Source organism: Sparus aurata, chromosome 11 (assembly GCF_900880675.1).
Source record: "Sparus aurata chromosome 11, fSpaAur1.1, whole genome shotgun sequence".
Lineage (NCBI taxonomy): Eukaryota > Metazoa > Chordata > Actinopteri > Spariformes > Sparidae > Sparus > Sparus aurata.
The window spans coordinates 10412030-10434448 of NC_044197.1; the positions used below are offsets into that span (position 1 = coordinate 10412030).

Here is a 22419-nt window from a genome sequence, read left to right on the forward strand (position 1 = left end):
CTGGAGCATGAAGTGGAAGCAGCCACACTTCATAAATCCTGCCCATCGCGATGCTGCACATAGTAAAGGGATGCAAAGCCCCTGGGGAACAACAGAATTGCAGTTCTTCCATGCTGTGTTCAGCTATACAATACAGGAGTGAGGATACACTTGCGTTATCAAGCATTACAAGTCTAAATGATTTAAACCAATATTTGAAACTCCAGTCACTTGGATACAACGCAAAGTAAACCCAGAGTTTCATTATCCTCCAGTCATTCATCAATCTTTCGGTCATTTAAAGCAGTGAATGCATGCGTGTCCACCTCTACACTGCCTGGAAGAGCAACACATCACCGAGTGGAAAGTGAATTCTCTCCGTGTTTACACAAACAGAGGAACAGACAGCGAATCAAATGTGACGCTCCCTCATTGTGAGTGAATAAATTACAAGCAATCGTGCTTTGTAATGAAGGCAGCGGAGCATATTGTGCAAATGCTCTGCTTTTTAATGATTTAATTAGAGAACCTCACTCAAAACTGGAGCAGAAAATTTCAACATGGAGATGAGCATGGAGCTCTGCCAGAAAAAGGCACCGCGACTCAGGATCCTGTGTTAATTGCCGCAGCAGCCGACAGATGTGCCTCACGTTTCTGCCCATTTCCTGCTTTATTAAAATTAGTTGGACCCCAAAGAACGCCAACTGTTGTCTTCCTAAACCAAATGATTTATGACCACTAAGCAGCGTCATGTCACACTAATTTCCAACATAATTTACAGAGGATGTTCTCTGTGGCTTCAGGAAGAGCTTGTGTTATAATCATTAACTACAGCTATCATGAACTACTGATTTGTCCCAAAATGAAACATGTAATAGGAACAGCTCCCAAGAACCAAACTTCACGAGTCGGATCTTTTTTCTTCACCACTAGTGACCACATCGACTGACTCCCCGCAAGTCCCAGAAAGTTTCAGCTTTCCAGGCAGACGTCTCCTTCATCAAACTAAACTACACAAAAAAGTTCAGTAAAGTCGCAGAGCAAGTGCAGACAGTTTGTCATGTGGACCAAAAGGGGACAGCTCGATGTGCTGTAGTGCTGCCCCAACCCGAATGCTGTGTCCCTCCGCTGACAGCAGCATGACTATAAATCACCCGACTCATTAGGATGAGCTGCACAAGTGCCCACGGCTCATAAACTCTGGAATAGACCATAGTGACTGTTTTACCTCCTGCAGCATCTGCTTATTTACCTGTCAATACAGTCAACAATACGACCATTGTCATTATCTTTTAATCTGCCAATCATTTTTGCAATTATTTGGTGAATCTTTTTTAGTCTAAAGATGTCAAAAATTGTGAAAATGCTCATCACAATCTCCCAGAGCCCAAAATGACGTCATTAAAGTGCTTCTTTTGTCCAAGCGACAGTCCGAAACTCAGCGACTCTTCATATACTGTCCTAACTGACAAAGAAACGCAGGAAAACCTTTCATATAAAAAGTTGGAACCAGCAAATTGACATGTCTGCTTGAAAAATTACTTGAATTAACAAAATAATTGCCACTGTTATGCCTATTTGCAGGATACTTAAAGGTGTACTGTGTAAGAACTCGCCACCTGTTGAATTCATACTCAACAAAAATATGGGCCGCAACTGTTGAATGCTGCTATCTGCAGCTGGTATTAGCAAATTAGCTCAGTTAGCCATGCAGTTAATCGTCTCGGAGGCAGTTAGCATGCTAACTATTTCTGAAGCACAATACAAGAACATTTTATTACCTTTTTTTAGAGTGTTTTCATCTACAAGTCTTACATAATGCACCTTCAATGGGCTTTAAATCCTAATAGTTTGGCTCAAATTTTAAATCACCCCTTGACATATAGCTATTATTTGTCTTCAGGCTTCTGAAATAATAAAAAGAAAATCTTACTTTTCAATAAAATTGCTGACCAAGTATTTTCCCTGAAATTGCAAACTAGTGAAACACAGGAAAGAATTGATCTAACACCAATCCAATCTCTCAAAAGAAGGAAACTACTACGATGAATAAAAAATGAGCAAATATCCCTCAAGAGTGAGCCTGATTCTGTTGCTAAGGCTAGAGACGACTGGTGGAGGTAAACTGCAGATATTGAATCCTAAATGCTTATAATTTCATCATACTTTGTTGGTGCTGAGCTGAGAAAGCTCAAACACACACACACACAACAGCTCACTCAACAGCAGGCTCCAAGGTCCCAACTTGAATAGACAGACCTATCTGACGTTTCACTCTGCTCCTTCTAGGCACAGTGGGTGTACTTTTCATTGAAACAATATTTAATGGTCACATTGAGGATATGTAAAGATTTTCTACTCACATGGACAGCTTCATGCTCTCCAAGGCTGCATTAAAGGGAACATTAGGTGCTAGGGGTGTCAACGTTTACAATTTGTTCTACACGTGTAAACGGGGCTTCTAACCGACGTGTACACGGTTACACGTCGGAGATTTAAAACCCCTACTATCGCAGTTGTGGTAGCACCGATGCCAGCAGCAGTCTCTCCCTCCAAATTGTTCGGGTGTTTCCATCACAGGTGGTTTAGCATGGATCCCGTGCTGTTGTTGTAAGCCAACTTTGCTTGACATAGCCTACACTCAACTTGATTTCCACTGGCAGTTTGTTCAAAAAACACACAGTGCTCCGCTTGTTGACCGCCGCCATCGTGTCCCCCAGTCAACTTGAAGTGACGTGACGCGACATTGGCTGTGGCTGCGGGTTTTTTTTTTTTTTTTTTTATATCAACGTAACATTGTGCCCCATTCATCTATTATGTATGCGGATAACTGCACTAGTGGGAACATTTAAGTGTATAGTTAGTTAATGTTATTATCTGAAGCTTTCAGGTAACATTATCTTACTTTCACTTTTAAAAATTGCGTCCGTCCAATTTTCCTTTGGGCGTCGGTATCAATTTATAGCGGGTCGGCTCTGGTACGGAATGTAATCTGTGCTACTGTCGGATAACGGGTCGGATGCGGTGACCAGTGCAGGACTCTGGTCTAAGTGACCATTTTAATCCTCTAGCCAATTATCAAGCTAAATATCCAACATGCTAGTTAACGTCAAAGACTGCGGTGGAAGACGACGGTAAAATATTTCCACTGGATTTATTTATGCCTGAATTTTTAAGGTGTGGCGGCTTTATTTTTTGCCATGGCGGTGCGCCACAGTCAATTACATGTAGGGGAAATCCTGAATACTATATATATTGATGAGAAATAAACGAGGAGGAGGAGGAGGAAGAAAAAAAGACGTGTAAACGGTTATTGATTTTTCTAAACGGTTATGATTTGTTATCCGTGTATCCGTTTACACGTGTAGACGTTGACACCCCTATTAGGTGCAATCTATCACTAGGAGCACTTGTGGGAAAGCTGTGAATGAAAAAAAAAAAAAAAAAAAAATTCACCAATGGCATAATATAGGGTTTTATTGATAATAAATAAACACCTATCATTTGGTAGAAGCTCTGTAATAAGTCAGAGAAGTGCACTGGAAAACTGGCACAAAGACTTGGAGTATAATGGTCCAATGTGAAACTCCTTTTTTTAAACATCTAAAAATAATAATATCACCCCCCCAAAGTGTTAATTGGTGAGCATTCAGACTTTTATTTGCATATGATGGCTCATAGGTTACGTGTGCAACCAAAGTTACCATGGCAATACAGCCATGAGAAGTGAGCCACTGCAGCGAGGCCAGAAAGCCAGCTGGGGTGAAGCACAAAGTCAGTTTGCTCACCACTAATCCTCCCTCATGGGACATAACCCAGAAACAGAGGTGACAAAATCTCGGAAAGCAACAGCAGCCGTTGTGGTGAAAGAGTGACAAACACGGCTGAGGGAACGTGAGGATTTAGGTCCTATCAGTGACAGAGGTGAAGATAATCCTCTAACAAGCTCAGTGAGCAAGAAAGGACATTAAAGTGTCTTTGTGACAGAGCTGACCATGAGATGTTGGAGGATAGATGCAAACAAAAAATGCTTGTCCAAACACGTAGAGACCCCCATGTTTAGCCCACCTTGGCCAAATGAAATCCAAAATATCAGGACAAAATGGCTGAGGAACAAAAGCAGGTGGCGAAAAGTCCAAAACAGCAAAGCAGCAAAAATTCAGACAACCAAACAGAAATCACCAAGTGTAAAACTAAACAAACCAGTGTGCTGTGACACATGGAGCATGGGAAGCCAAAGGTAGAGCACAGGACTGAGAGGAACAGGTAAGATGAGCAGGAAACACAAGAGCCAAAAACAGACAAACCAATGAAGAGTGAGGGGAACAACACAGGCTTAAATACAAACTACACAAACGAGGGGACGCGGTGCAGGTGGAGAGACACTTGGAACAGGGCAGTGCTAACGAGGAAAATCAGACTGTGGACGGGCAGTCACAGAACACCGGGAGCTCAAGTGAGCAGGAAGTGGAAAGTGACAACAAGACACAGGAGGATATAACTACAAGTCTCCAAGTCTTGTCTTGTAAAGATCAACAGATCATTGGTTTTATGCCGTGACAGCATTCAAAGTCTAATTTTAAAAGATAGGCAGCATGGTATCAAGTGTGATTTAGCCACCATTTTTTAATCTACCACATACACGTCATATGGTCAAAATTAAATCATTTATTTAAAATATTGTTTTAACAATATAACCAGTCACTGTTGGTAAGGGTTCCGTACAATGACACCTTGAGTTTCCCTCACCATCAAAACGCCACCAGGTCTAGACTGTCTAATCCTGGAGGCTTTCTTGTGTGTATGCGTGTGTGTGTGTGTGAAGCAGCACACATGCTATAAGTAATGTTTTTGTTTTTTTCTTTGATCATGCACAAGATGCAGGCAGGTGAGTACAGAGAGTTAAAATGTGCAATCTGCAAATGTGAAAAAGGCTTAACTGACACCTTACATCACATTTGTTTCATCTGCAAAAAAAAAAGAACCGTAAAAACACCAAGATATGTTTTTACTAGGCGTTATGTGCCAGACTATTTTTCGGGTGGGTGCAGTTACTTCTGGAGCCATCGAGTGGAGGAACAAAATACCCCATGATGGTTCCAAACATGAGTGCACATGTGGGCCATACTTGCCGCCCATCTTGGCATTAGAAGCAGCCTGCATTGGTAAAGCAAACATGGGGCATTTATGGAGCCAGCAGGCAAGATTTTATGGGCCCCCTCTGCCAGCTCATCATTCACCCATGTGAGGCCCACATGGGTACGCTGGCCAGGTGGGGGGGGGGTCCAAAATGGCTACAGGCCAGGATCAGAGCACCTGGCAAATTAATTGTTGAGCAAGCGTCGTTTACAAATATGGGACAAATATTACAGCAGCTTTAAAATCACAATTTATACTCAATCTCAAATCCTTGACAGTGGGCTGTAAGGCCTGCCATAAGAACCCACATTGTAATGTTGGTGTAAGGCTCGCAAGGCAAACATGTGTGTGTGGCACTGAAGGTGGAAGAGATTGGAGGCCGTGTGTCCGAACCTTACAATGGAGTCACCCTCCCCAGCCCCCTGTGCAATTTTCACGGAGGCTGGGTTTCATCAGGTTTTGTATTTCAGACCTATTGATTATCTGCAGCGAGGGGGCACTGTGACAAAACCTCAGCAGGAGTCCTCCATCTGCAATAAGCCATGTGCCAGATCTCTCCCTCACACACACACACACACATTTACATGGCTGTGTCGTTGCTTCGTTGGTGGGAGGGATGTAGGAATATGTCTCACTAACAAAGCCGATAAAATGACTCTTTTATGGGATCAGGTTATCAAATCTGCTGTGCCTCAACAACAAACAAAAATGAAAAAAAAGCATCCAGTTTTATTTTAACACACATGTAACATACAAAGCTGTCTCTCCTGTGGTATTCTGTCTCTTTCATTTAAAGGTTACTATCGGTTAGCTGATTGATTCACCTTTAGTGTCTGTGGTTCAATGGTCTCTTCCTAATCGATTCTTATCTCCCTGACCTTCCTGTAGACAACATGGAGGGAGACTCTCTCGCCTCTTAAGTATATAATTCCAAATAGGATCAAAGAGTTTCCTTTCAAAATTGCACATAGGTACGATCCTGTAAAAGACAATATTTGTCATTTTTCCCTGATGTAAACAACAGATGCTCCTTTTTGTGATTGTGAGGGAGAAACTATTGAACATGTTTTTACAGATCAGTTACATACTGCTGCCTTCTGGCTTGATTTACAGAAATATCTTTCAGAAATGCTTGAAAAAGATGTCACTTTAACAAAGACCGATATTTTACTCATTATTTTAACCAAGTCCAACTTCTCATACATAGGTAATTTAATTTCTATTTCAGTTTCTAACATTCACAAAATGAAATGGCTTGACAAATTGCCCTCCTGTCACACTTTTAACGTTACAGATTTGAAATCATATTTGACTTCCATTGACAATGTTGATCTGACAAACCAGAAATGTACCCCAAAAAATAGACTATTTAGACAATCGTGTTTTGTTTTATTTTGTTTGTTTGGCTGTGCTGAGAAGAGACTTGGATTTTAAACTTGTAGATAACTTTGTTGTGTGTATTTGAAGTTCCTGAATAATGAAAAAGAAGGAATGAAAGAAAAACATGGAGGGAGAAACGCAGGTAAGTTACAAACAAGATGGAGGGCAGCACGCAGCCCTGCTCCGGCCAGACCGCTGGGCAAACAGATTAGAAAGAGTCGAATTAAGTTTAATGATTTATGCTCTCAATTATTTATCTTGAGCCGTCGGGACCTTGGATAAAAATAACTTTACCTGCAGCTGGAGAAGGAGGACCGACTCTCACTGTTGTGACGGAGCGTCACTTCCATCTAGTGGCGGGAAGAGAAGCAGCTGCCCGATGACGTCACTGTCGTAAAGCCGGAGCGCGCTGCCGCATCGCTTGACGGCAGCTGCTGGGTTTAAACATGCGACATGGCGTCCTCATTGATTTGCAGTGACACTCAGAGCAGGTAAAGAAATAACTGTAAATGAATAAAGAGACAGGCACATGCACGGAACTGTGTCTTTGTGAAATGACTGTCTCTCGTTCGGACACGTAAATGAAACACTTACTGTTGTCTGTTGCTGTGTGTTTAGCTGCTGTTAGCTAGTAGAGATGAAAACACTGACAACTGTGATTTTGTCCCCTCCAATTTTTTAGGGTGAGTTCAGTGCTGAACAGAGATGTGAAGCAGTATGGAAAGAAGTATATGTTTGACAGCAATGAAGAGACCTGCTGGAACTCAGACCAGGTAAAACTACACAACTACACTCCCTATTAACTAACTTTAATGCTTTAGTGTGTCCTCTGTTATTGTTTTGTAGCAGTGGTTTCATTTTGGTGTTTGTCCCTAACCTATACCTGGTCTTAGAGTTGGTTTTAGTGGTATGCAGCATTAATATTGTCAATTTTGGATAACTAATCATCATTTAACAGCTACTCTCCCACGGTTTCGTTTAATTATGTAGGTTATAATGTTCAATTTCCAATTACCTAGCTGTGGTGGTAATGTTCTCACTGTCAGGGTCCACCACACCTAAAGTAATGTCAAGAAGACACTGTACTCAGTGTATACATAAGTATAGTATTTGTCACAGTATTCTGTTCCTTCCGTTGATATACAAGAAATACAAATCCTTCATCATTGTACACCAGGCAATGATAATGCTCCAAGTGGCTTTTAAACTCACATAATCTCTACTTAATGTCAACCAAAAGCGCACGTGTTTTCCTCCAAAATGTAACCATGTTTAGTTGTCTGAGCTGTTCCTGGATCTGTTTCAACACCGTCCACATTTGAATGTTTCCAGCTGCGTGCATTTCAGCTTTTTGTGTTGCAGTGTAGATTAGTGTATGTCAAATATGCAAACAGACTGTTTTAAATCATATATGTTCAGTCAATTTTCCAGTGTGAGCGCACTAGATACTGACACCCTACTTACAGTTCCTGTGTGGTACAGAAAAGAGAAACAGCTATACTCAAAAAACTTCCCACAGTCAATCTGGGTGTGAATCATCATCATGATCTTTGACAGGGTGAATGTCAGTGGGTGATTCTGGAGTTCCCCCAGTCTGTCAGGGTGTCACAGTTAAAAGTCCAGTTCCAGGGAGGCTTCTCTGCAAAAACATGCAAACTAGAAGGTAAACACCCAGACACAAATTGTTTTCTTATATGATAATCCAGCACTTGCTGATTTTAGTGTTTCTAGAGACTAGATAAAAGATTTTCACTTGTGCTTTCTGCAGGTTGCCCAAAAGAGGGAGACTTGGCCATGATCAGCCATTTTTATCCAGAGGACAACAACTCTCTTCAGATATCCTCCACCCTTTTTATGCAGCATTTTAAAGAAATTTGATTGAGAGCAGGGTCAATTCTGCATCATAAATGACACCAATCGTGGAAAAGACTTTTTAAGATATATCGGCAAAGTAGGTAGAAAAAATATGAAAATAGTGTATATTTTCAACAAGTGTGAAGGGATGTATAAATCTTAAATTGTATAATTCATTTAACTGCATGAATGCATTATTATCATATACCAATGCATATACCAATGCTTGCTACAAATAATCTTTTTTTTTGTTAAAGACATAGGAAATTAAATACTGAATTCTGCTTTGATACATGACCTAAATCAACACAAGGGTTCTTACAGCAGCCTAAGCTGCACCTGTCACTCCAGGAACACAGTGTGTTTCACCGCACTGTTCTATATGGTTTATAATAAGTATCAGGCAATATTTTCCTGTCCATGTTTTCATTAATACCATGCTTATCTTGTTCTTAACTCCACACCCACAGCTTTCCCATACAGGAGGCCCCTGCGGTGGACAAAGTAAAAATAATGTTTGAGAATAGTGCCGACTTTTTTGGGAGAATCATTGTTTATTCCTTGGACGTCCTCGGGGAGAAAGCCTCATGACCATCTTTTTCAAATCCTCTCATGAGAGAGGAAGTGACCCTGAGTGAAGTACAGGATACAGGATGGCGTGGTGGCACTTGGAAAACATCTCGTCTGTACTGCCACCTCGTGAACTGGTATGAATGTGGCCTTTTTTGGTATGGACGCTTTCAGGATCTGTCAAGCCATCTCACCCTTGACCACTTGAACACAGAAAGCCTGGCATGATTAGATTATTTTTATTTCATATTGAATGGTTTTTCTCTTATTATATATCATTTATCACGCTCTTTATACTTATTGTGCCTTTGAGTTGAGGTGCCATTCCAGCAGAACACACAGTATGAAAATACTTTTTTATTAAAACTTGTTTACAGTCTTTTGCTGCCATCAGCAAAACAAAATAATTCATCTGCGCAAATGTCACATTTTAGTCCTTGTTTGTACATTGCAATGCATCCAAAAAAAGTGCATACAAATGGAATAAACAGTTTATAAAACAACAAATGAAGTTCACTCTGTGAATGTCTCTGCATGTGTACTGGTCCATTACTGTGGCAGAGGTCTTCTCACCAGCGATGACGGCTGGTTGTAGATCTGAGATCACCAGTGTCAGACTGTCCATTCATTCATTCATACACTTAACTATAGCGTCATGTTGGTGGCTTGTAGAGTTTCAGAATATGGTCCTCCAACACTTTCTGAACTAGGAAACAAAAGAAGTAAAAATGTTAATTCAACCACACAATTGTTTTTTTTTTAAAAAGAAAGAAATTAATAAAGAAAGAAAACACATACTCTTTTTGTGTCCAAGAGCAACAGCTAAGGCCATTGGACTGTACCCGGAGTCCGACTCAATGGTCATGTCTGCTCCGTTGGCTGCAACAGAGTTACAGCAATGGCAATTAAAAAAGCATTCAAACAGAATTTGCTAGAATTTATAGTGACTTTACGATAAAGTGATTTCAGTGTACCTAAGAGAGCCTTCACACATTTGATGTGGTTCCCTCGCACAGCGTAGAGAAGAGGAGTCCCACCATTCTGGGATTGAAAAGACAAACGACAACAAAATAAAATTCACTGTTGTTTTCCAGCCATCTTTATAATGTATGTTGTCTTGCCATAACTTATGAATGTCATGGATGTCTGACATTTAAAAAAAAAAGAAGTTATCATGTACCCAATCGTAAGTGTTAATGTCAACACCGTGTCTGAGAAGAGACTTCACAATGTCCACATAACCTCCAGAGCTGGCCAGCGTCAGGGCGCTCTCTCGCTCCCTTGCAATTGTTTTGGGGTCTGCACCCTAAAAGAAAAAGAAAAAAACACCAAATGAACATCAGTGAGTTTGTGCATTTTGTCCCAATAACGCGTGATGTTCTTCCCAGACGGCCACTGGTCATTTCTAACCTTCTCCAGGAGAAAATCCACCACTGCCTTCTCTCCGAACGCTGCCGCCCACATGAGAGGAGTGAAGCCCCGTTCATCCTGTTTGCTGAGCAGTGAGCTGTCTGCAAAACATAAGAGGGTGCAGGAATTTTCTTACATTTCAATTCACAAAAAAAGAAAGAAAATATTGGTCTGCTTTGTGTCCAGATCCCTCACCTTTGCTCAGGTGCGCAGCCACTTGTGAGACCTCGCCCTGGGCTGCCAGCTGGTGTATGGACAGAGCTGATGGGGATAAAGTCTTAATAACCTCATGATGCTCCAGATGTTGAAAATGATTTGCACACCAGTTCTGTCAGCTCTCTGCCATCATACTCACAGTCCAATGTAGCCGGTCGCACTGTAACCTCGTTCCCACGCTGCTTGTTGGTCAGAGTGGTGGAGTGTTTGAACAAACCCTCTTCATCCACATCCGTGTTCTCTGGAGACGCTGAACCACAGCCATGTGAGGGAAAGCAAAGACATCCACTGTTAATGTTATTATTGTTTTGAGGGCAGCAAACACACACAGAAGAAATAAATCAGGATAAATGATGTCGTGAAAGTGTTGACAGATGGGAAGAGGGTAGCTAACCATTGGACCTCTCATCTATGGACTCGGAAGGACAAACATCAGCGGTGGGTGACTGAACAGTTTGGTCATCTGCAACCTCTTCATCACCTCCGGCCTCCATGATCACTGCAAATTAAAAAATAAAACAAGACATCAACTACTGAATAATAATGTGGTAAAAGAAAGTAGCCAGAATTAGTTTATAAAGCGATGAGCGTATTGTCCACTCACCACATCGAGGCTCACGGTCCAAATTGCGCCAACTTCCTTTTGAGAAAAACTGAAAGTAAAAATTTATTCAGATCGCACGATGGAGCTCGCTGGACGCCGATGTGCACCGACACACACTGCTCATCTTCTCCGCTGATTTAGCCGATCAATAATCAAAGATTTTAACGAGAGAAAAATTATAAACGCGTTTGATTTAACCCCCGCGTATCGTCTCGCAGCTTTTTTCGTGCCCCTGTGACGGAAGAACTGTTTTTTTAATAATCGGTATTTCTGTCCGGAACGTCGTCGTGTGACACATGACAACAACAATACGGAAGCGGGCGAGGATTAGCTGACACGAGAGGCGCTGCGGCTGCACAGTGTTATCAGTTTAACCTGCTTTCATCATCATGGAGGACCAGGAGATGCAACTCAAAGTCAGACGAGGTAAACATTAGCTCAGTAACTCACCTCAGCGTTATCTCAGAGGGCTGAGGGCTAAGCTAGTAGCCGCTAGCTCACCTTTGCCGCTAAGCTAATCCTATGCTAGCTCTCTGTTTACGTTGCTAACGTTATTCGTCAATGTCTCGTGCTGCTGGGTGTTTTTACTCCCTTTTTCATTCTCTCTAATACGTGCCGTGTTTGCTAATCATGTGTCTGTACTTGTTTGACCCCGCAGTGACTGACAAATTCACGGAGAGCATGTACGTCCTGGCTAACGAGCCGTCAGTGGCTCTGTACAGGCTGCAGGAGCACGTCAGGAGGTCCCTGCCTGAACTGGTGCAGCACAAGGTAAAAACTCACCCTGTGTCACGCAGCTAGATGAAAAACAAACTGAGCATAAAGAAGAAATAAACTTCAGACAGTTAATTGTGTCAGACTGGTAACAATCCCTTATCTGTCAAGCCAAGGACAGGATGCTGCCATAACATCTGCCTTTACCAAGAAAATAATATAAATGTTCAGTTTTCTTATAGTGGCATTAATGTAACTACATGTTTATGTTTGAGGTTGTATTTTGCCTTAGAGGTGGGAATCACATTTTAACTCATAATACTATGCATGATACCTTGCCCATGATAACAATAGTACCACGATGCAGCGATCTGCAATAATTGATAAATCACAGGACAATCATGAAATCAGTGTCTGAATTATTGTATAAAAAGTGCATATCACACAACGACTTTAATTTTTTCCATGTTCACATGGGCCAATATTCCATTGTATAATAGCGATAAACTGGCAACAGGCTGAACAAACTGTCAGAAAGCATAACAGTTCTGGAGTTTAAATGTTTAAAGGAAGGATACAACTGTGTATCACTTAACGCCTTTCAGACTGTGTTAATTAAACTGACAATGGACAAGTTTTCTGCTTCAGCACATCATCATCAAGTAGATACTGATTGCAGAGCTTAACAGATGTTGAAAATGAAAACCATTGGTGTTTATACATGATACAGTTTTGTCTGCCACCAGGCACACAGTCACTCTGTCACTTGGAAAAGGGAAAGTTAACCAGCATTTTCCTGAATATTTGATGGTCTTTCCGTCATTTCTCATGCAGACAGACATGCAGAGCTGGGAGGAGCAGAGTCAAGGAGCCATCTACACTGTAGAGTATGCATGCAGGTGAGAGGAAGCGTCGGCCCACATATTACATTCACAGAGTCCCACTGTCATGACTGTTAATGTTTTGATCGATCTTGTTGGTTTTTGCAGCGCTGTGAAGAGCATGACGAACAGCAGCATGTACTTCAAAAACATTGACAGCCTCCTCCGTCAGGCCATCAGCATGAAGGAACAGATAAGCAGCTCTCAAGGACGCAGGTAGGAGGCAGAAGTTAGATTACACCAACATATCCACATAATGTTTTCAAGCATTTATTAATCTTTTTTCTTATCTTGGCCTTAATGCAGTTATTCTAACTGTTCTTGTCCCTTTTATTTATTATAATATATTAACAAAGTTAACTAAATAGCTAAGTTTAGTCAACAGGCCCTGTCTCCGCTTTGCTGAAACTAAAATATGTTTCATTCAGTTGTATCAAAAATCAATTCAAAGCAAACATTTGTCCAGCACATCTTCTATATGCAACACATGCTTCTGGCTGCTTCCAAGTATAAGACTTCCAGCACTATTGAATAGTGACTGTTTTTCATATCTGGAAGGTTTTATGCAAATGCAGAGTCTATGGGTTTAAGACATTTGAATGATTAATTATTTATGACAGTAGTAATAAGATATATATATATATATATATATATATATATATATATATATATATATATATATGTATATATATATGTACAAACTTAATGCACCAGGGTATTACAAGGATGTTATTCACTTTGAAATGCCTGTACCCACGATTGTTTCCTCTGGTGTTGTGACAATACTGTAATTTCTAACTTAAAGATAGATACAAAACCTTGAAAAATATCAAAACTTGATGGCATGGTCGATACCACGGTAAAAAAACAAACACAACATTGAGGGCAAAGCTGGTACAGGTGTATTGATACTGCAGAATATTGGTATTTAAACTGTCATAGGTTCAGAACTGACATTAATATTTTTGATATTATCAGTGGAGGTGGCTTTCATGCACAATTATTTTTAACAAACCAAAAATAGTTGTTGACATAACTGTGTCAATATTTGAACAAACCATTGTATTTTAGGATGTAACTGGCCACACCACCCTCCCCCGGACACCCCTGCTGTTTGGAGTTTTATCCTGTTTGTGTTCATTCTTTGATCCACGTCATATCATTGTTCACATATAACCTTTGATTCAGTTTGTTTTATGTAATCCCTCATTTATAGTCATTCGTATCAGTTCATATTTTTGGATGTCATTTTACTTTCAGTTTCTGCCAGTTTTTTCCCCAACAACTGCAAAATGTTGACCAGGCCTGTTCTTAACTCTTTGTAGTTACTGGGTCCTTCATGTTTTCTGTTTTATTTGTTTTTTTTGTTCCCCACTGACACCTGCATGAAGCTTACATGATGTGACCCCCTCTCCCAGTCCCCTTGTCTCTGCTCCACATGCCCCATCCACTTCTTCATGACCTCTGGACAGAGGTGTCCAAGGTTAGTAGCTCCTCCAGACATGAAATCTTCACATGTAAACACAACGGTCTCTCTCTGAGGGTATTGACACGTGTTAAAAGACATTAACAGACGTTTCGAACGTTTTAATGTCATAGGCATCGAAAAACATCCAAATGTATAACTGAATTATGTTCTCTCAAAGTAATTAGTTTAAATTTGATATGAAATAATTTTGAGCAATGTATAACAAAACACATCTGCACATTGTGCACAAATATTTGGCAAAAAGCCTCCATAAACAGCAGAATATTTACATTATCACAATGAAAGCTATAAATTTGCCAGATTGATACTTGGGCAACATTGGTGTGTATAATGAGAAGTAAATCAAGTTCATTCATAAAAAAACACTACAAAAATAAACGTGCCAAGTGTGTTCAAATCAAATTGAAAATGCTTTATAATCTGAACAGGGGAAATCAGCTAAGGTGAAAATGTGGGTATACATTTTTTATTCTCTTTCCCATGTTGTCCGCAATCAGTCAGGATAAACATGTCGTGTATATAAAGGTAAAAATTGTCAGTTCTATATCTGCTTGAGATGACACTTAGAAATCAACCAATGTCTTTAACCACAAACTCAGCTTCCTTCATGTCACACAAGAGTTGAGTCTTTTGCAGTAATCCCTGACTTGCGAGCTAGGACACTCCTCATCTCATTGTTGACCCCATTCCAGGGTTTAGCCTGGGCCTGCAGTAAACCAGATTCAGTAGACAAGGTCCGGTGCATTCGAGGACAACTTCCGCCGCTGCTGTAGCCGTCTTTATCACTCACGTGGCCCTGGGAACCTCCAACAGGAGAGTACTGCTGTTGCTGGTATGGTTCTCGCTGTTGCTGGTATGGTTCTCGCTGTCTCGGGGTGCCACAGTGAGGTTGGGAGATCGGATGCTGCAGATGAGAGTGGCTGCGGTGCATCCGTGGTTTGTCGATGCCTATTTTGAGCTCACAGGGTCGGGAGACAGGTGTGCTGCTGCTCCTATGGTCGTTCTGGAAGAGGGTGTCAATGTGATCCGGGTGATAGTGCTTGGCAGTGCGAGAGGCTTTGACCAGAGAGTGGATCACAATGACCAGTAGGATTAAGATCCCTGAGGAGAGTATGCAAGCAGTTGCGATGCCCGTCTCCACCTCAAATATCAGAAGCATAAAGATGGACATAGCTGCCAAGGAAGAGAAACAGAATTTTTATACACAGAAACACAACAAGTGACCAACATCTATTATTGAGTATGCCAAATAACTTTCTCCAAAAGACCTTAGAGTCATTATTTTCACTCGTGTCTCAGTTTGCTGCCAATTTCAATTGTTGGTAGTTTTTTATTTCCTTATCACTGCTATTGTTTGACAAAAATGTATTTAATTTTGTTGAAATATCAAAGCTTTTCTTAGCTTGTCCTGTGTTTATCTCCAGGAAAAGAACTATGGACTCAGGCATGTTAAAGGAAGGGGGAGAAAAGCACAGCACTGGGATGTGACGTGACTTCCTGAGCTGTTGGTGTTGCCTCTACAGTCTCCTGCTCTGCTACCTCTTGATTGAGGCTGAAGGGGAGGTCATAAGGGCGACACCTCCTCATCACAATGGAGTGACTGCCTCCAGTGACCCCCACAGTACAAGCCGCTCAGTGGAACAGCGCACCACAGCACTGCCAGGTCCAGCATTAAAAACACTTAAGTCATGGACGCTGCTCAAAGAATGCATTGTTCTCTCAGACTCTCTGGAAGGACCAGAGAGAAAGCGGCAGTGCTCGTTTCGCCCCTGCTGTTGAAAAATCCACTGCACCGCCAATGTTTTGGTTACTAGTTTTCAGGGTTTTGTGAGTTTGTTGTTAGAAGACTAAACAGCACTCTGCATGCACATTATAAAAGCTTAAGACATGTAAGAACAGTTCTGACTTGTTTTTCTGTACATGCCAGATTTGTAAACATGTTCTTAAAGAGAAAATCCAGAATCTTCAGTCTTTTGTCCTTACCTGACAGATAAACAGAAACCCCCAGGCAGAACAGTCCAATAGCCACATGTCGCACAGCTCTGCTATCCAAAAGAAACCAGTCTGCTCTGTGGAAACAAATGTCATGTGTTGAATGTCGTGCCTGAGATATGTTTACACTTAAAACACTGCTACTGTAGTTTTCTCATCACTGAATAAATGAAGACGATTTTATGCAACATCATTTCTGTGTTGACCATTTTCTTTTGTTTCAGTAAATTGGACCTCTTTAGCTAAACTTTCCTTTTTTTAAGACTCACCTGATGAGTTCCTTTTTTTAAGACTCACCTGATGAGTTTATACATCAGAAATGATTAATGAGTTCAAATGCTGGATATTTTGAATAGCTCATTATTATTCACATTTTCTTGGAATGTCCCCTCTGTCAGTCGGGAGGTCCTGGGGTATGCTGTTGGATTTGTAAACCGACGTGGGAAAGGGCCAGCTAGGAGACTGTGTGCTGGGTGCATAATGAGGGGAAGGCCATTGTTTAGATGGGATTCATAGGGGTCGAGAGGTGGGGGTCATTCAATAATACCACAGTGAGGGCCTCTACACTCTGACACACAAGGACGGTCCTTTGACGCTTCTGAAACTATGTTTTCTTTTAATGAAACTTAAAATGGTCGACCAGGATCCGCTGTGGTTAAAAGAGAACATTTAAAGAAGATTGTGTGGGCTCAGGCAGAAATGCACACCTAAATGATTAAATGTTATTTTCCACTTATAGCAACAGCTTGTGCACTGACTGCGAGACCAGAAAGAAACGACCTTGTGTAGGATATAATGCAATTCAGTGCTTTAGCCGTGTAATAATTACTATGTGTCTTAAAACATATTTTTGAAGAGGCATTAAATTAGTCGGGGCTATTACGTGTCGCTCTGCTCTTTGTGGTGGTGGTGGTGTTGTGCGCTGTGTATTATATTTTAAGTTGTTATGTGTTCTGCTTTTCTCATTTACATACACAAACAAACTACACCCTCACAAATCCAGTGGAATTAACTAACTGTACCTCGAGCCTGGTGTCAACAACAAGATTTTAAAAAGGCTTACCCCTGGTAGGATTTATTACAGTGCTGTTCTGTTGGATTGCACCATGTATCATAGAGGTTTCTATTTGCCTGGTCATTTATTTCAAATAAACAAGCTGTTTAACTGAAATAGACCCTTTTATTGCAGCAGCCATTTTGAAATGGAAGAAGTAATGTAAAAACACGCTATTAACTAAGACTCTGTTACATTTGGACATAAATGATTGATTAATGTGATTAGTAACACCTGTGTTATCCAACTATTCCATGTGAAAGAAGTATTTTATGCAGCATAATTTGTTTAAAGGTGCAATATGTAAGAATTGACCAAATATGGGGGGCAGCTAACTGCTGCTTGCTGCAGTTTTAGCCACTGTTAGCTTGTTGGCTCAGTAAGCCATGCTAATAACAGTGACAATGTCAGAACTGTTATTTTTTAAATTTTGTTTAGAATTTCTAATGTTTTGAACTACATTCGTACATACGCACTACAGTAACATTGCTATAGTAAACGTAACGATGAGATATTTCACAAAATCTTCTCTATATAATGTTAATGTCAGCTAACAACTAGCTAGCGTGGCTAAAATCGTTCTAAGTCCTGCTTCAAATGTTGCTTTCCTACATAAGTGCGTATTAATGCTGCAATAAACTGTGTGGCTATTAGGGCTGCGACTAACCATCATCTTCTCAATTAATCAATTAGTTGTTTATGGTTTATAAAATGTTAAAAACAGCAAAAATAACTTGTGTGTCAGTGTTTTCCAAAACCCAAGATGGCGTCCCCTAACGTCTTATTTTGTCCACAGCACAACGATATTCAGTATATTCAGGAGTAAATAATCTTGAAAATATTCAAATTTAACAGATTGGAATCTGAGAATTTTAAGTATTTTTTCCTTAAACCGAATAATCAATTATGAAATTAGTTGGTGTATTAGTTTAGGCCATCACAAGCCTTAAAACGTGACCCCGGGGCCTGTCACAACTGACCAGAACTACCTGTTCTGAACTATTTGGACCCAAACAGCAGCAGAACACCACCACAGTGAGTTGACAGGTGGTAGAAGAGTTGAGCTAAATACCTGTCAGTGTCCTGCTCTCCTCGGCAGACCTCTGTGGAGAAGTAGCTGTGGAGAAGACAGACCACCACGGAGCTCAGGTGCAAGGTGAGGGACAGCGCGGAGAGCACCGTGGACACGGGCAGCAGAACGGCCCACACGGGAGCGGGTATGAGCACGGAGGTGGACGGAGGAGACTCCTTCACGGCCGCCTGTTGAGACTGGAGCTGGAAAATCAGGATGACCGATAGCACAGACATGATGGCCGATAAAATCCCCAGTAACGACAGAACTATTAACGACCGCTGGCTGTATTTGAGCGACATATTTATCCAGGCAGGTTTCTCCAGAGAATAAAACAAACGGCCTCCCAAATCTGACTACTTCTTCTTCTTCTTCTTCTTCTTCTTCTTCTTCTTCTTCTTCTACTTCTTCGTCAACGCGCTTCTCCGACGATCCTAAACTCCCATGAAGTGCGCAGGCATCGTAGTGTGTATGTTTTCCCTCTGTCCTCTCTGGATGAATAGTTTCCTTTTCCCCAGCATGGATTTTTTTTTTTTTTTTTTTGCGGGAGTGTTGGCTGTTGTGGTGTAGCGCCCCACTGCCCAGTCTGAGCATGTGATGTGCTTTAAATCCCCAGATTAAAAACTTCGCAACAACAATGGACTTTTTCTCCTGGATCCTCGGAAACAATGCGTTGACGTGCTCCTGGAGGGAGGCAGAGCCCCACTCACTGGACACAAAACACCCCCGGCTGGACAAAAAGGACATGAAAACTGTCCAGATCCTGCTACTAAGTTAATATCATTTGCATCTAATTAATATGCATTTTTTTAATAGTGGAAAGTGCAAAAAAAATCATCAAAAGCACAATTTTTTTGGGGGGGGGGGGGCAAACACACCTTAAATAACAAAATAACTCCTCATGACAATGGGGCTTATGGATTAACCTACATTTTTATGCTGTGGTGGTATCCTCACAAAGTGATTAAAGGATTATAACGCCTCTTTTTAACAAGCCATTTGATTATCTTCTGCCTGAGACTCAGAGCAATCCGCCAAAAAAGAAAGAAAAGAAAAGCTGAAATGAGTCTTTGGAGAGGGAAAGTGTCCTCAAGTGTCTCTTTGCGAAGTGATACCGGGGGCAGGTGTACATTACAGCTAACTTTTGAGGAATTCGCAGCAGCAGTGGTAGCCTCAGCTAACCCCTCTTCATTGTGTGTTATACCCCTTTATTTATTCTTAGCAGCTCCTCAGACTCTCCGAATCTAATTAACTTTGCTCTTGTTGCCCTGGAAACAAGCACAAGTTTATTTTGTTCACTGCATCCAGTCACCTCAACCTTCACCAGTACTTTTTACTTCATGTAATGTAATAAGTTAACTCACCTGATTTATTAGAAATTGACACTTGATATGAACCTTATATATATTTATAAACACGTCAGATGCACACTACTGGATGGAAAACACCTTGACATACTTAAAGTCTGGGTGACAGAGGACTTATTGTTCTGTTAGAGGTTGGGGTCTGGTGTGTGTGTGTGTGTGTGTGTGTGTGTCAAGGTGTAACCCTCATTCTGTTGAGATGTAGATAAGTGTAGCTATAAAAGGTACACAATGTGAACAATTGCTCTCACACATGTACACTGACCAGGGAGGCTATTTCTGCATTCGACAGCCTCACCGCATGCTCTAAAAGGGTAGAGGCTGATCTTGTCGAAAGCAGAAGTGAGAAGTTTCAGGAAAATGAAAAAAAAAAAAAAAAAAGTGGACTTGATACGGAAAGTTCTCAAAGACACCTTCATCGCTCGCTCTCTCTCTCTCTAGTTTCTTCTTAAATGGCTCTCGCCTCGTGCGTTTGAAATATTTAATAACCGTGCTCACGTTCAGCCGATGGAGCTCTCACCGAGTTTTAGAATATGAATGTATGGAGAATGCATTTACATGAACAGCACAGTGAGCGAACTGAATAATTCCTCCCCCCCCTTTAGCTGCAGGTGATTAACTTGCTGCATCTACAGCGTGTGTGCACTATTCTCTGTCGGATTGACTGGGGGCCCCACGCAGATGAATCCTGGAGGTAAAGGCAGTCTGCAGGGATGTTGCTAACTATTGCATCAGATGCACGGTTTGAGCTACGTCTTGGGGATCTCAAAGTGTGTGTGTGTGTGTGTGAGAGAGAGAGAGAGAGAGAGAGAGAGAAAGAGAGAAGCAGAGTTATTGTCTCCCATTGATGATGTGCACTAATACGTTCTCACTATATTATTTATAGGAGAACATTGTCTCACATCCAAATATAGTCAATAATGCAGCTTGTGCAGTGATTCAGTTATTACCTCTAAATATACACGCTAAGATGATAGCACGCCAGTTTTCTACTGAGGTCTGTGCAGCAGTTTTGACACGCTGCGCTGAAGAAGAAAGATGTACATGACAGTTTGTTTCCTCTTTAATTTCTGGGACAGAATGTGAACAAACTGAAAGAGATAACTGTAAAAAAAAAAATAAAAAAATCAACCAATCTAGTACAAATGCAGACTATCAGAGAGTTGTTGATTGAATGTACAGTTATAGTTTGAGTTCGCAGCCTCAGTCAGCGTTCAGTTTAATAACCAAATTAAACTGGAATGCGTTTTGACTGATCTAATCATAGCAGCGGCAGAATTTAGCCTCGATGCAGGGGCGAGGTGACTGCGCCCGGATCATATACTGATGATACAGAGACACCAAACATATAGATACACCGCATGACAGTTAATTAGCCTGCGGGGAGTTTTTTTTTTCCCTCTGAGAACAGTGAATTGCCAAAGGACACTTCAGCAGAAGAAGCCTGCTGATACACTTGAACCTTCCTCCTCAGGTTGAAGAACGGCCTGTTGTGCCAGAGGGCCACTATGATGTGCAGAGCCCTTCAATGAGTAACACTGCTTTTTGTCCCAATGTTATGGTTTATTTAATAACAGGTGATTTTTTTGAACAGTGCATTAAGATGACATCTCCTTTGCAGAACACAGTTGATGTTTTTGAGAAAGTCGATGTTAAAATGAGTTTTGTATTTATTCTGTATGCAACTGCTTTAAAGTTCCAATCAGATTCGCTGTGTGGTGCCTAAAATTTCACATATTTAAGAGCAGACAACAGTGCAGCTTTCCACAATTCTGAATTAATATAAGACTTTCACATACCATGGAGCATAATCTTCAAAGAGAAAGTATCTGTAAGTGTCCCAAACCTGTGGAATGAGACCCTCACATGGGGTCGTGAGATGAATCTAAGGGGTCATGAGATTGTTATCAGGGCAGGAAACAAGAAAAAGCAAAAGTCAACAAATGGACATTGCTTTGTATTCAAGGGTAAAATGTTTTGGTTCCAGAAGAAGCTGCATGTAAGCTGATGAAATGCCTACCTTGATGTCAGTGGCTAAATTGCATTGTGGGTAATATAGGCAACCGGTTTTGAAAAACAGTCCACTGCCCTAGCGTTGCACCAAAACTTCTGGATTATTCGTGGACAGTTTTAAAAACAAATTATCAAAATCGATACAGCAGACCCACACATTCTTCTTCCTTTTCAAAACCTGGAGCCGACATTACCCACAATGTAATTTAGCCTCTGAGTGACAACACTGGAGGCAGTTTATCAGATTACACGCAGCTTCCTCTGGAGCCACAAAAGGCTTTAAACTACTATTTTCCCCACATACGTCATATAAACACACTTTCATGTGTGAAATTAGTGGAGTTGCCCTTTTTTTCTAGAGCTACTCAAGTTCATTCACGTACATTATTTGAGTGATCATATCAGATCTCATGAGTTTGTGGCCTCTTTCTAGTAATTTAAACACTCCGGAGTCACTCTGGACTCTCGTTTTATACATTGTTTGGTGATTATCTTCCCAAACAGACACAGCTGCCCATTTAAACCCCCCTTTTAGATTACAGAAGAATTCCTCCAACAAGTACCAGAGGTCCAAAAGAAAGAAATTGGTCACAATACTGTTTGAAGTCTCACCACAATCCTTGATTACTCTATGTATTATTAGGAAATCAACAACGATGCAAGTTTGAGATGTGTTTGTTTTCAAAAA

The 22419-nt window shown here is 41.0% G+C and overlaps 4 protein-coding genes across 7 annotated transcripts; 2 read left to right on the top strand and 2 right to left on the bottom strand.

The window, feature by feature from the left end:
- Positions 1 to 6839: 6839 nt before the first annotated feature.
- Positions 6840 to 9429, top strand: nr2c2ap (nuclear receptor 2C2-associated protein). 2 transcript variants are annotated; one of them, XR_003985928.1, is made up of 5 exons: positions 6840 to 6989; positions 7181 to 7271; positions 8056 to 8161; positions 8267 to 8449; positions 8823 to 8948. XR_003985928.1 is itself a non-coding variant. In XM_030433103.1 (5 exons), the coding sequence occupies exons 1-5, from the start codon at positions 6952 to 6954 to the stop codon at positions 8941 to 8943; spliced, it is 426 nt and encodes a 141-aa protein (XP_030288963.1). In that variant the 5' UTR covers positions 6840 to 6951; the 3' UTR covers positions 8944 to 9429. The 2 variants fall into 2 exon arrangements, 1 of the variants encoding a protein (XP_030288963.1); XM_030433103.1 differs by having other exon boundaries at positions 8267 to 8334; positions 8821 to 9429.
- Positions 9267 to 11815, bottom strand: rfxank (regulatory factor X-associated ankyrin-containing protein). Of its 2 annotated transcripts, XM_030433102.1 has the most exons (10): positions 11603 to 11815; positions 11153 to 11201; positions 10943 to 11047; positions 10688 to 10798; positions 10528 to 10593; positions 10333 to 10433; positions 10103 to 10228; positions 9897 to 9963; positions 9721 to 9801; positions 9267 to 9628 (listed from the first exon to the last, which is right to left on the bottom strand). In XM_030433102.1, the coding sequence occupies exons 3-10, from the start codon at positions 11040 to 11042 to the stop codon at positions 9576 to 9578; spliced, it is 705 nt and encodes a 234-aa protein (XP_030288962.1). In that variant the 5' UTR covers positions 11043 to 11047; positions 11153 to 11201; positions 11603 to 11815; the 3' UTR covers positions 9267 to 9575. The 2 variants fall into 2 exon arrangements, with proteins under 2 accessions (XP_030288962.1, XP_030288961.1); XM_030433101.1 differs by lacking the exon at positions 11603 to 11815 and having other exon boundaries at positions 11153 to 11471.
- borcs8 (BLOC-1 related complex subunit 8) lies at positions 11218 to 16421 on the top strand. Of its 2 annotated transcripts, XM_030433105.1 has the most exons (6): positions 11218 to 11578; positions 11811 to 11923; positions 12701 to 12765; positions 12856 to 12963; positions 14139 to 14230; positions 15661 to 16421. In XM_030433105.1, the coding sequence occupies exons 1-5, from the start codon at positions 11542 to 11544 to the stop codon at positions 14206 to 14208; spliced, it is 393 nt and encodes a 130-aa protein (XP_030288965.1). In that variant the 5' UTR covers positions 11218 to 11541; the 3' UTR covers positions 14209 to 14230; positions 15661 to 16421. The 2 variants fall into 2 exon arrangements, with proteins under 2 accessions (XP_030288965.1, XP_030288966.1); XM_030433106.1 differs by lacking the exon at positions 14139 to 14230.
- On the bottom strand, positions 14320 to 19035 carry tmem221 (transmembrane protein 221). Its single transcript, XM_030433100.1, has 3 exons — positions 18355 to 19035; positions 16220 to 16305; positions 14320 to 15409 (listed from the first exon to the last, which is right to left on the bottom strand). The coding sequence occupies exons 1-3, from the start codon at positions 18654 to 18656 to the stop codon at positions 14847 to 14849; spliced, it is 951 nt and encodes a 316-aa protein (XP_030288960.1). The 5' UTR covers positions 18657 to 19035; the 3' UTR covers positions 14320 to 14846.
- Positions 19036 to 22419: the final 3384 nt, after the last annotated feature.

Excerpts from the sequence above, each read along its gene's own strand:
- rfxank (XM_030433102.1), bottom strand. The coding sequence starts at position 11,042 with ATGGAGGCCGGAGGTGATGAAGAGGTTGCAGATGACCAAACTGTTCAG. Across the intron at positions 10,594-10,687 it reads GCGACCGGCTACATTGGACT|CTCTGTCCATACACCAGCTG; the intron begins GTGAGTATGATG and ends TATCCCCATCAG. Across the intron at positions 9,964-10,102 it reads ACATTAACACTTACGATTGG|AATGGTGGGACTCCTCTTCT; the intron begins GTACATGATAAC and ends TTTCAATCCCAG.
- nr2c2ap (XM_030433103.1), top strand. The coding sequence starts at position 6,952 with ATGGCGTCCTCATTGATTTGCAGTGACACTCAGAGCAG. Across the intron at positions 6,990-7,180 it reads TGCAGTGACACTCAGAGCAG|GGTGAGTTCAGTGCTGAACA; the intron begins GTAAAGAAATAA and ends CCAATTTTTTAG. Across the intron at positions 8,162-8,266 it reads AAAAACATGCAAACTAGAAG|GTTGCCCAAAAGAGGGAGAC; the intron begins GTAAACACCCAG and ends TGCTTTCTGCAG.
- borcs8 (XM_030433105.1), top strand. The coding sequence starts at position 11,542 with ATGGAGGACCAGGAGATGCAACTCAAAGTCAGACGAG. Across the intron at positions 11,579-11,810 it reads GCAACTCAAAGTCAGACGAG|TGACTGACAAATTCACGGAG; the intron begins GTAAACATTAGC and ends TTGACCCCGCAG. Across the intron at positions 12,964-14,138 it reads AGCAGCTCTCAAGGACGCAG|CTTACATGATGTGACCCCCT; the intron begins GTAGGAGGCAGA and ends ACCTGCATGAAG.
- tmem221 (XM_030433100.1), bottom strand. The coding sequence starts at position 18,656 with ATGTCGCTCAAATACAGCCAGCGGTCGTTAATAGTTCTGTCGTTACTG. Across the intron at positions 16,306-18,354 it reads GGAGAGCAGGACACTGACAG|AGCAGACTGGTTTCTTTTGG; the intron begins GTATTTAGCTCA and ends TTGTTTCCACAG. Across the intron at positions 15,410-16,219 it reads GGTTTCTGTTTATCTGTCAG|CTATGTCCATCTTTATGCTT; the intron begins GTAAGGACAAAA and ends CTTCCTTGGCAG.